General features: G+C 39.5%; 1 protein-coding gene across 1 annotated transcript; it reads right to left on the reverse strand.

Moving 5' to 3' along the window:
- Positions 1–1,064: 1,064 nt before the first annotated feature.
- LOC110952762 (prostaglandin E2 receptor EP1 subtype-like) lies at positions 1,065–9,839 on the reverse strand. The gene is made up of 3 exons (XM_022196474.2): positions 8,216–9,839; positions 4,865–5,781; positions 1,065–2,540 (listed from the first exon to the last, which is right to left on the reverse strand). Exons 2-3 carry the CDS (start codon positions 5,732–5,734, stop codon positions 2,265–2,267), a joined length of 1,146 nt encoding a protein of 381 aa, XP_022052166.2. The 5' UTR covers positions 5,735–5,781; positions 8,216–9,839; the 3' UTR covers positions 1,065–2,264.
- Between the last annotated feature and the right edge of the window lie 3,243 nt (positions 9,840–13,082).

The raw sequence follows: 13,082 nt of genomic DNA on the forward strand, positions 1-13,082 counted from the left end.
GTCCACGAAACCTCCATGTAGCTTCACACTACTTAACCCTCCTGTTGTCCTCATTTACGTGCACCAAAAAATGTTTCCTCATCTGAAAAAAATCCAAAAGCTCAGCAAAAAAATTCTCCAAATTTCAGAAAATTTGCAAAACCTCCAGGAAGAAAATTCCAATAATTCCTTAAAAGTTTCCCTTATTTTTTTAAAAAAAAAAATCCCCAAATTTGTCAAGAAAATTCTTGTAAATATTTCCAAAAAAAATGAATAAAATCTTCCCAAAAAAATCCTAAAAATATCTAAAGTGATTACATATATATCAGTAAAACTTCTATTTTCTTGAAGAACATCCATCCATCCATTCTCTATACACCGCTTTATCCTCACTAGGGTCATGGGGGGTGCTGGAGCCTATCTCAGCTGACTCGGGTGAAGGCAGGGGACACCCTGGACAGGTCACCAGTCTGTCACAGGGCTACATATACAGACACACAATCACACTCACATTCACACCTACAGGCAATTTAGAGTAACCAATTAACCTCAGCATGTTTTTGGACTGTGGGAGGAAGCCGGAGTGGCCAGAGAAAACTCACATGCACAGGGAGAACATGCAAACTCCATGCAGAAAGATCCCAGGACCAGGCTGGGGTTTGAACCGGGGATCTTCTTGCTGCAAGGCAAAAGTGCTAACCACTACTCCACTGTGCAGCCCTCTTTACGAACATTTACAAAAAAAACTCAACCAAAATCCAGCAATATTCGCTGGATTTTGGTGGATTTTTTTAATGTAAATGTTCTTGAAGCATTTTGAACATTTCTTTTTTTCCCCACCAAAAAATGTTCAAAGATTTCCCAAAAATGTGAAAATGTATATTTTTTTCATATATTCAAACTGGTCAATTTTAACCAGCAGGACAACATGAGCGTTAAAGACAACTATCAAATTTACCTGTAGCACTCCTAAAATCTATTTTTCAGATGTTAGTCTCAAAATTAACAACATTCTGATGAGAATTGTGCTCATGTTTTGCTGTGATGTGCTTTTTCAAGTAGTTTATTCAGTCACAACCCATGAATCATTTTCAGACAGCCATTTATTCTCAAGTCCTACATTCCCTTTTCTCAACATCATCACATTGAGTTAGCTTTTGCAACACATAGCTTCACTTCAGTCCTCAGACACTCTGGGAGGACACAGACGCCGTAGATACATTCAAAAACACAATAAGGACTCACATCCATGTCAGAACACTGGACACACAAACAAGGTTTTTCACATCTTCATGCTGAGGTAAAAGCACAGCCTTTTTCTTTTTTGTGCTACTATGAGCATTTTACACAAGTCATTGACTTTTACATTGTGTCAGAGAACAGAACATTTGGAGACGAAGCTTTTGAGTTGAGATGTTTTCTTTAACCCTCCTGTTGTCCTGTGGTTCAGATTTGATCCGGTTTAACGTTTGAAAATGTGGAGAAAATATATGTATTCACAGTGGAACTTCTGATGTCCACATTTTCGGGAAATTTAACATTTTTTGGTGGAAAAAAAATGTTAAAAATGTTTCTGAAGAACATTTGCAAAAAAAAAAAAAATCTAATCAAATTGTGAATGTTCTTCAGAAAACATTAGAAGTTTTACTGCTATACATGTAATCACTTTAGATATTTTTACCCTTTTTTGGAAGATTTAAACTCATTTTTTGAAAATATTTACAAAAATTTTCTTTCCAAATTTAAGGGATTTTTAAAAAAACTTTTAAGGAATTCTTGAAATTTTCTTCCTGAAGGTTTTTGCAAATTTTCAGAAATGTGGGGATTTTTTTTGCAGAAGTTTTGGATTTTTTTCATGCCTGTAAATGAGGACAACAGGAGGGTTAAGACAAGATGAAGTCTCCGCTTTTTGAAGATCACATTATCGTCCGACTGACAATCATTTTATTTACATCTGCTCTCACAGAGAACAGACCGTCATTGCACTCTCATATCAGTTTATAATGAGTCCATTTTTTACGGTCACGGTGGCTCATGCTTACTGTAGAACCACCTCAGAGGTTATCCTCAGCTTGTCAGGGATATTTCAGATCTGGAACATCGGGATCCACTCTCCTAATACTTCATTTACATAAACCAGGTGTCTCTTATTCCCATCAGTCATAAAAAAAGGCCTTTTAATACTGAATTCAGATCCAGATGATTAAAAGCTGCATTCGGCACTGACAGGTGAAAGATCGTCCATTAAAATGAGACATTCCACACATCCTCTCTTCCCTTCTTCTTCAGATCTTATTAACACAGTTTTTCTCCGAGTTCTGGAAGGGGCTGGCGTCCCAGCGGATGGAGCGGAACGTGCTCCCTTTGAAGCTGGCCTGCTTTTTAGTGATGCGGTAGATTTTTCTGAGGATGGCGCGTCGCAGCAGGATGTAGACCCACGGGTCCAGGATCTGGTTACATGTCGCCATCCTGACCCCCGTCACCATCAGGTCTCTGTAAGTGTCTCTGTCACTGTGGAGAGAGTTGCTGTAGGAACGTGTGGCCGACGTCAGTCCAAAGATCTGAAAAAGAAACAAGAAATGCTGAAGGCTCATCCTGAATGAATCCAAAGCAAATGGATACACAAAATGCTACTGAATGTTTACACAATAAACTGGCACTGAACCTGGAAATGTGATGTGATTCTGAGCTCCATATTTATGATTGAAACAAACTGTGCTACATCCAACCGTCTGTTCATCAGTTGGATTCAATTCACTAAAAAAAATTGCATCTGTGCAACTGACAGCTTTTCAATGCAGGGAAACGCTCTCAAGATCACAAAAACATGCTCAAAATGACAAACGTCTCTAAAAAGGCTCAAAATAAGTCCAAAAATGACTCATAATTTGTCCAAAATGACTAAAAAAATATTCATAATGACTTAAAATGTACAAACTGACTAAAAATAACTCACAATGAGAAAAAAAATGACGGACTATCTGGTCAAAATGTCTCAATTTGTCCAAAAATCACAAACTTCTCCAAAACATCTCAAACATTTTCCAAAATGGCTCAAAATAAGTCCAAAAATGACCAAATAATGGCTTTAAAACCATATCCAGGCTGTGAACATTTCAGTTCACTATTGAAATACGCCGACAAACAGATTGTAAATCTCATGAGTTGAGATTGGTTTCCTTTCATATGAAGACTTGTCTCTCATTCACTCATGTTTGTGTCAGAACTGCCTGGCCCTGATTCCTGAGTAAGCACAAGAGGCCTTATCTGGAAGGTCAAATAACTGCAGAATCCTTGGAGCGTTTCAGGCAAACAAAAGCATGAGAGACTACCCTTTTTTTTTCCTTCTCTGGGAAAAATATGAGATAAACTTGAGTAGATAGTGTGTGATTTTCTACTTTGCTCTTGCGCTGATGCAGTAACAAAGACGGCGGATTCTTTCTACAAAAGCTATTTATGTCAGCTAGTATGATTGCGAAAGTAAAAAATGTCCCGTCTCCTGCTGCGCTGAACAGCTTGCTGTAATTTAAAGTCTCCTTTTAGCTTTAATCCTCCAGCTGTACCAAGTACTGATGCCTGCCATGAATCATTGGTGGTTCCCCTTGTTTTAATAGTCTGCTGGTTGGAAACTGTATTCATAAGACTCCACAAAAGCTCAGTTTTATGGCACAAAGAAGAAGAGCATTTGTCATTTATGATAATGGAGACAGTGGAGCTATCAGATTGTCTAACCCCATTTTCTTTCTGTAGCGAATACACCAAACAGCCTCAACATTAAAACCATCTGCCTGATGTGCTGCAGGTCCTCCAACATGGTGTTACAGCGTTTAGGGCAGGGCTGTCATTTTAGTTCAGGAGCCACATTCAGCCCAATTTGATCTCTCGCGGGCCAGACCAGTAAAATCACAGCAGAATAAGCTAGAAATAACCACAACTCCAGACTTTCCCCTTGCTTTAGAGTAAAAAAAAGTACATTCTGAAAATGTTCACATTTAAAGTCAAACAAAAAAAAGACAGAAAACAACAAAAACAAGACAAAATATCACAAAAAATGAGACAAGAGATACGAAACAAAACAAGAGACAAAAAAATTAGACAAAAAAGTTACAAAGCAACAAAAACGGGACAGAAAACGACAAACGAGACCAAGTGATGAGCGACAAACAAAATGACAAAAAAGTAGACAAACACCACAAGCCAGACAAAAAAAAACAAAACACAAAATGACAAACGACACACAAAACAACAAATAAAGCGAAACACAAAATGGCGAAAATAAGACAAGAAACACAAGAGAGACAGAAAGGAAACAAAACGACAAAAACGAGATACAAAATGACAAAAACATGAGAGGACAGACAAAAAAACAAACAAAAACAAGACAAAATGTTGCAAAAATTAGACACAAAATGACAAAAGTTAGACAACATAACAAAAAAATGAGACAAATGGCACGAAACAAAACAAAAATGAGAGAGAAGCTAGTATTTTATTTTATGATGAAAACAACTTGTCAGGGTCTAGAAATTATTTTAAATTTATCGTTTTACAAATTCATAACCTGCAGTTCATTTCTTCTCTGTAATTTCTACATGTTGAGGGCCAGATTGGACTCTCTGGAGGGCTTGTTTAGACTATCATATGTTTTTTGTCATGCATTCTACTTAAATAAACCTAACTAGGCTGTGTTGACATCTACTCATCTACATTCTACACCAAGGATCTGCTGCTAATCAGAGTTATTTATGACTTCCCAACTTGAAGTATTCCTATTCCCCACGCAGCCCTGATCTGTGGTTTGAGAAATCAGACACGAATCAAGTGTTGGAACAGTTTCCAAAGCATTCCTCTTTCAAATGTGGTTCCACTCTCCCCCCTCACTCACCAGCAGAGGGCTCCAGCAGATGCAGGAGGTGACCATGATGCCGACCAGCTGGACCACCATCTCCGTGTCGTGGGACCTGGCCGAGCAGCGCTGGGAGCACGACCTCTTCTTTAGCCGGGCCCTCACCAGTGTGATCCCGCTGATGGTGTTGCACACGAAGGCCAGGCCCAGTGAGCTCAGAGCCAGTCCGGAAAACAGCATGACGAAGGCCAGGTCCGTGGCCTTGGTGCCCTCCATCACCCTGATGAAGCACCACGTCCCCGGGTGCTGGTAGGTGTAGGCCCCCAGGTTGAAGATGGGCAGGACGGCCACGCATAACGCCAGCAGCCAGATCAGGGTCAGCGCCATCTTTGTGCGTGCCGTGGTGACCAGACGGGCGTGCAGCAGAGGCCTGGTGACGCCCATGCAGCGCTCGGCGGCCATGGCACAGCCCAGGAAGAGCGGGCACAGGCCGAAGAACACCATGCAGCCGCCCAGAAACAGACAAGAGGCGTCGGGATCTGCGAAATCCCCCCGTAAGCTGGAGCTGGGATCGGTTGTGGACGTGGTGCTTGTTGAGTATCTGCTCAGGACCAGCGCACCGGGAATCACATGTCCAGCCAGATCCGTGGCCACCAGGGAGCTGGCGAAGAGCAGAAAGGTGGCCTTGGAGCGTCGCCGGAAGCGGTTGTAAGCCTTGGCGAGGATGATGAGGGCCACCACGTTGAACAGGATGCCCAGAGTCATGGTGAGGACCGGCGACGTGGGGTTGCCACGTGGACGGGTGGCATTAGGAGCCTCCACCTCAGGCTCCTGCACCACGACGGTGTCGTTAGAGAGAGGGAAGGAGGCAGTGATGCCCGAGGAGTTGGAGTGCTGCATGGCCAGCATCACCGCCGTGCTCTGGGCCGGATGTGGTTCCACTAGCTGAGAGAAACCTGAGACGGAAAAAGGGACCAGATGAGCAGGTTGGAAATTATGAGGCTGATAATCAAATATATTTCTGATAAAACAACATCCTGTGCATGTTTTAAGGGGAAAATTGCAGCACTTTTTCTGTAACCTCCTACGACTTGAGCTTTGGTTGGATTGCATTTTAGATTTCTTATGAACGATACGCTCTTTTTGAGAAGAAAATTTGATGTACACGTGTGTGGATTCCAGGTCTTAAGAGGTCCAAAACCTTGAAAGAAAATCTGCTGCACCTTTCCCCAATTTAACATCATTATCTGAAACAAAAATAACAGACAAGTACAGACATTTAAAAATATCAAATACTAGTAATAAAATTCATGCAGCTGCTAAAACACATTTTACTATCCCTCTGTTTACTCTGACTCATTTCATTTTCTGTTAATGTGTTTATTATTAGTCTACAGTTTACATCTTGTACTTGTGTTATCTTTATTCTTTTTTATATATATATATATATTTATTCTTATTTTTTTCTTGACACTTCACATTCTTTATTTCTATTTTACTACTAACCTTAGTTTACTGTATTGTACTTCACTTCATTTTATTTTTTGCATCAGATAGAATAAATGTTAAATGTTCCACCACTCACTTTTTAAAAAAATATTGTATTATTCGTAACAATGAGTGCATTTTCTTAGTTATTTTAATGGGGCGTCTTAGCTGCTTTTATTTTAATACAACTTTTAAAAAATGCAGATTGCTGTTGTGGTTGCCAATTATGGATCTAATTTCACATTTTCCCATAGCTTTTAGAATAAAAAATAGAAATCTAGCTTTTTTGTATAACGCCCAATAGACCCAAACTGTTTCCTCCAGTGACAGTTTGTAGATTTGTCTTTTTGTTTTGTTTTAGGTACACTTGGAACAATCTTTTTGCCTTAACTGCTGCTATTTTATTTAATTTTTTCTGTACAGTGAGGGTTTTCACAAACAAAAGGCAAAAAAAGTAATTCATGTCATCATTTTTTCATCATCTGCACAACAATTTTCGTGTGTTATAGAAGGAAACACAATGCAACAGTTCTTTAGTTTTTAACTTTTATCAAACTCATAATCGGTGTTTTTTTCTTTCCTACAATCCTTAAGTAGGATTTTAAGGTGTTACCTTTAACCACGCCCATTCTAATGAAAATTTAGAAGTAAATATCAAATAAATTGTACTCGTATGTGTGATTTCCCACCATTTAACCCACAAAACACTGAGTCACATCACCCTAATGTGGCCGTTTATACATTTAGAAGAGGAAAAACAACATCCACACCCCACCTGCTCTCCCACAAAAGACAAACTGCCCTCCCTGTGGTCAGAATTACACTTTAAATTACCTTCCCCTTTCCTCATCCACTGCCTACCCTTAATCGTTTCTCCTCAGGTTTGAATCAGCTTCTCTCAGGACAAAGTCACTCCTTTATAAAACTGCTAATCTGCTGCGAGGCTGCAGAGCGAGGAGCGACTGTTTTCTTTTCATATGAGGCAGAAAGAGGAGCTGAACAAGTTCTGACAGTTTCTGTTGACACTGCAAACATTCCTGTAAAATGCAGCTCGAGTCCTGCAGCAGCAACAGAAGTGTCACAGCGATGAATCAAATCAGAGCGAATAATACATGTAAACCTGTCAACTGCTGGGATTATTGAGCCTTTATTTACATAAAGGAGAGCAATAAATCCATTAAGACCGGCTGTGACTTGTTGAGCATCTGTGAAGAGTCAATTAATGCACCGACTCCTGTTTATTCACTGTAAATAAGACAACAGTCGATGCATATACAGAATAAAAAGTCCTCTCTATAGATCTTTACAGTCAGCTATCTAGATCTAGCTGACTGTAAAGTTATTTTAAAGTGATTACATGTTGTAATCCTGTTAATTGGCTTAAAAATCATGGCACACGTTTATTTTGGTTGTTTTTATTCATCTAAGCTAATTTTTTTAATGATCATTTAGGTTTTATTCATCAATTTTGGGACGTTTTGTGTCCGTGTACTTGTTCTGTTCAGGGACTGACCTACAAATGTATAAAAATATCAATGTAAACACCATAAAATCTCAATAAATTCAACAAAATTACTTAATGATGGATCATGATACACACATGACACATAATCTGCGTTTATGCAATTTAAAACAGCATTTCCCCTTCAATTTTTACATTTTTATAGTTAACATGACATTTATTCTACCGTTAAATATTGCTGTGTTTTAAAGTGGTCATTCTCTCTTGACTAATGAAGGAATATTGTCAAATAATTTCAACAAAGTCCAAACGGTACACACATTTTGTTGACACATTTCCCCATCTTAAAACTGGAAAAACAAACAGACTTTGGAATGACGGCCTCAGGGCATTCATTTTGTCCTTTGAATTTAGGATTAAATAAAAGAAATTTTACCCACCTCTGAATTAAGGAATCCATGGAGATGCTCAGAAACGCTGTGATTTTGAAAATTAGTCATAGCTGACGCTTTTTAAAAAGGAATTAATCCAGCTTGTTCTCGGTGCCGTCTCGTTTTGGTCCAAGGTTTGAAGACGCCCTCACCTGAGGACTTTCCACATTCTGTACATCAGACTCAACACAAGCAGCCTCCCTGTTACGTTGCACAAGCATGCTCTCTGTTACTCTGACTGTGACTGTCTGCTTTTATACTCCACAGCTGCACCGAGCTCACGTCGCCTCTGGGTGTCTCAGTCACTGAAAACCAGTCGCTTCCTTCCAGCAGAGACTCTGGTGTGTTCAGAGTGAAAGAGCCACCCAGAGAAATCCCAAAGAAGGAGGAATATTTAAAACCTGGCCGCCTCTGACTCCACCTCACCAGACAATCAAGGGCTTAAATGTTGAGAAGATAACGACGTAATGTAGTATTTAAAGTCTGAGGACAGCCCTCTATGAGGCACTTGGGAAGGGATGTGGTTTTCACTGGAATAAATTTGACCTCATTAAAGAGAAGTTTGGACAAAAATAAGCCAGTGTTTCTTGATTCATGTCAGTTTTTTTGTCTAAATGGCCTACATCTTAGATTTGTTTGCTCATGAGACTGGTCCTTATCTGCTAATTCTTCAGCAATTAGAACACTCCTCTGCTCTGCTGAATGACTCCCAAAGCAACCTCAAACTCTCATCAATGCAAACCAGCTGTGCTGCTGATGCTACAAGCTTCATTCTGGAGCAATGACTTTACAGTTCTCCAGAAGAGCAGCCAGACTCCCATTGATGGGGACCTTAACCCTCCTGCTGTCCTCATTTACGGGCAACAAAAACATAGTTTCCTTGTCTGAAAAAAAATTAAAAATTCAGCCAAAAATTTATGAAAATTTGCAAAACCTTCTGGAAGAAAATTCCAATATTCTATCAAAGTTTCTCTAAAAAATTTATTTTGTAAAAATTCCACACATTTGGCAAGGAAGTTCTTGTAAATATTTTCAAAAAATGAGTAAAAATCCTTAAAATATCTAAAGTGATTCCATATATATCAGTAAAACTTCTATTTTTTAAAAGAACATTCACAAAAGAATCAACCAAAATCCAGCAAAATTTCTTTTTTTCCACCAAAAAATGTTCCAAGATTTCCCAAAAATGTTGAAAATGTGGATAAGAGGATGAAACATCTTCAAGAACCAAGAATAAGTCCGTCTGCCTTTAAATGAAGCCCTCAGGATCCTTAAAACCTATCAGACTGAGAATCTACACAGATAAGCCATCAAAACAACGACACTTAAACATTGCACATCACCCTAAACAAGCTAAAAACACGAGTTCAGATAGAAGATTCTCCAAATTGAAAAATTCAGCAAAAAAATCCCAAAATTTATGAAAATTTGGAAAATCTTCAGGAAGAAAATTCCAATAATTCCTTAAAAATTTTCCTTAAAAGTTGTATTTTTAAAAAAATCCTCCAAATTTGGCAAGAAAATTCTTGTAAATATTTTCAAAAAATAAGTAAAAATCTTTCCCCAAAAAATCCTTAAAATATTTAAAAATATCAGTAAAACGTCTAATATTTTTCTTTAGGAACACTAAAAAAAAAAAAAAAAAAAACTAAAACCCAACAAATTTCGCTGAATTTTGGTTGATGTTTTTTTAGTCAATGTTCTGAAGAAACTTTTTTTAAAAAACATTTTTTTTTTCGCCGAAAAACTGTTCAAAAATTTCCCAAAAATGTTGAAAACGTGGACATCAGAAGTTTCACGGTGACAGCAGTTGTTTTTTTCCCCACATTTTCAAACTTTAAAATGGGTCAATTTGACTTGCAGGACGACACGAGGGTTAAGTCGTAACGCTCCAACATTCACCTGAGCTAGAAGGAGCAGCAACACACTACTCCTCTCAAATGCATTAAATATACAAAATGCCACGACTGCAGGACTGAATGATGACAAAAGTCTGGAGCTGCTCAGATTCTCATCATCACAAATCAGCCGTATCTTAGCACTCATCTGAAATTCCTCCTCCAGAGAAAAGGTCGTCTCATTTCACCGTCATCTTCTGTCAAAACAGTGCGACAGATCTGCTGTAAAATGCTAACGTACGCAATACGGCTCTTTGTTCGCACACTGCAGCCGTGCCTGGAAAAACATCCTCTTTGACTGGCAGGCTAGCCAAGCAAGGCCTGGTATGTGTGTCTGCCAGAAAAAAGTGCTGCTTTTAAAAGGTCCGCAGTAGAATCGAAGTTGCGTTTTGCATGTATGAATGTAAAGCCTGTCAAACATTTACCCAGCATGCCATTGGAGACAGGTGCAGCTTTAGCCCCATTAGCCTGGGTTAATGCAGTCTGTCAGTCTGTTAGACCGAGCTTGGAAAATCCAAACTGAATCTCCATGTAATCTCCTGTGTCCATGTTAGGAGATACAGGAGAATCAGTTTGGCATTGGGCGAATTGAGTCGCGTTTCCCTCCCGGGGAAAGTTTAGTACGACCAATCATAGCACGGGAGGCGGGAACTAATGCTGTGTCATCTTCAGCGCCTGGATTACCCATAAAACACCTGCACACCTCCCGTAACCAAACACAAACATTAACAAAGTTATTCCTAACACCGCTAATCGTTCGGAAGGAGTCTTTTGTTGCGTAGCCTTTTCAAAAATAAGTGTTGTACTTGAGAGTACCCCATGTATTCTCAGATTTTTGTGACAAAAATGGCAGTAATCATTCACCGCGACGCTTTCTCGGCTGCATGCCATTGTTGTTTGAACTACATGGACTACAAGGTCGATTTGTTTGTGCGTCACATCCGTGTTACGCTGATTGGTTCTTTCTCGTTCAAGCTGCATTCGTTAGCCCCTCCTTTTTGAAATCATCTCCTGTCATCACAATGCCAGACTGCCTTTATTTGTATTTATATTAATACATAAATAAAGTCAGTCTGGATTTTCCAGGCAAGTTAAACCTGACGTGGCAAAATGGAAGAATCCCATGTTGGTGAATGGAATGGAGTCGGGAGCAGAGAGAAGACGAGCCATTATCAGACCGAGACAGTCAGTCAGTCTGCAAAACAAAACATGGAGAGATGCCAATTAAGGGTTGTTGTATGCTAACACAGTGACAGCAAACGAGGCATGAAGGCGTAACGTTGTAGCTGGTAGCAACACAAATAGCTATTTAAGGTTTCCAACAACACTGCTGCAAAAACAGTCTTCATGCTGTCAGTCATTCTGTCAAAAACGCGTTTACTTTTTCCTTCTAAGGCTTTTTGAATCGCTCACTACGGCTACGACAAGCAAAAATGTGTTTTATTTAGCCACAAAAAGGTGTTCACTCCAGATCGGATGTAAAAATATCACTTCATAAGTTTTGTTAAATGAAAGTTTCCTTGAATTTGCAACTAGTTCAAATCAAAGTACAATAACATGTCTGACACACTGAGCTTTAAGGGGGTTTTTCCTCCTCTGGGTGTGTGTCTTTGTCTGTCCGCAGGAAGGCAGACAGAAAACCACAAGGGAAAAAAAAGGCTCTTTTATGAGTGGTTTTGTGTTGCAAACTGAAATGGACAACAGACATCAATTGAGCAACAATTAGAACCTTTCTGAAAGCAAACTCCACCTGACTGAGTTGGCTCAAACACAAGGAGCAGCATCTAGTATGGTCTGACTTACTGACAGCAGCTGTGTTTTACCCAGGCGTAAACTAACCGTGACGTCACCCGTTGGTTTCAACGCTGAGAAAAATGAAGCCCGGATTTTGCTACTTCCTGGTCGCAGTTTTGGATTTTTTGGTGCCAGTGACGTAAAAAGCGTCGTCAAACATACTGGACCGGAGAGCAACTAGGGGCAGGATTGGCTGAGGACTCTCTTATCCCGCCCACGTTTTACCGCAGAGGCTTGTGTGGCTGTCTATAAAGTATAGCCACGCCCCCTGGCTCCGCCAACTTTAACGATTTATTTAAAATTCAGTATTGATTTATTTTAAGATCGGCCACCTGATCTCTCATTTTGACCATGAAAACTAACGGGGAAAAAATCCTGAGCTGTAGAAAATCAGTCTATCAAATTTTATTTTTTCCAAAAATTAATTGGGGTCTATGGAGAAAAAGCTTTTTGGAGCCAACCCTCGCGGACGGCGTGATATTGCAAGTTTTTGACACTTCCAGGTGGGCTTCAATTCTGGAGCCAGATGCTACGTCCACTTTATATACAGTCTATGGTTTTGGACCTTAAATACTTTAGTTCCTCGTGAAGAAATCTCTTGGCTGAATGGCACATTTTTGTGTTACGCTCATTGGTTTTTACACACAAACAGTTTGCCGTTTTAGGGAAAAGACGCATTTTTAAAAATTATGGGCTAACCATTGAAATGTGTGAGAAACAAAACAAAGTTTACTTTTGTGATGATTATTGGCTTTGATAGGTATTAGCACATATTAAAGGATCTGAATACTTCCTCCATTCTTAATACTTCTGAATATGTCTCAGAAAACTCATCCGTTTGGGACGTGGACACTTTATTTAAGCAGGACTACTTGCATGAAGTCCTGTATTCTATTAACTGTCCCACTCCCACACAGTCCTGTAGAAGCTCATCCTAACCACGACTCCACAGAGCACGTGCACCAGCATCAGTATATCCATCTGTTTTTCCCGGCAGAGTGATGGTGGGATTTTGAAGGAACATTCGTATTTCTGAGGAACATTTTTAGATAAGGGAGTAAACTTAATCCAAATCTGCTGGATCGGTATGTGTGTGGTTCTGTGGAACTGCTGCCTATTAGTTTTAATAAGTCACTGCTCATGTATGCAGCTCTTTTCTGGCAAGATTACCAAAACATTTCACA

Source organism: Acanthochromis polyacanthus, chromosome 21 (genome assembly GCF_021347895.1).
Source record: "Acanthochromis polyacanthus isolate Apoly-LR-REF ecotype Palm Island chromosome 21, KAUST_Apoly_ChrSc, whole genome shotgun sequence".
Classification (NCBI taxonomy): domain Eukaryota; kingdom Metazoa; phylum Chordata; class Actinopteri; family Pomacentridae; genus Acanthochromis; species Acanthochromis polyacanthus.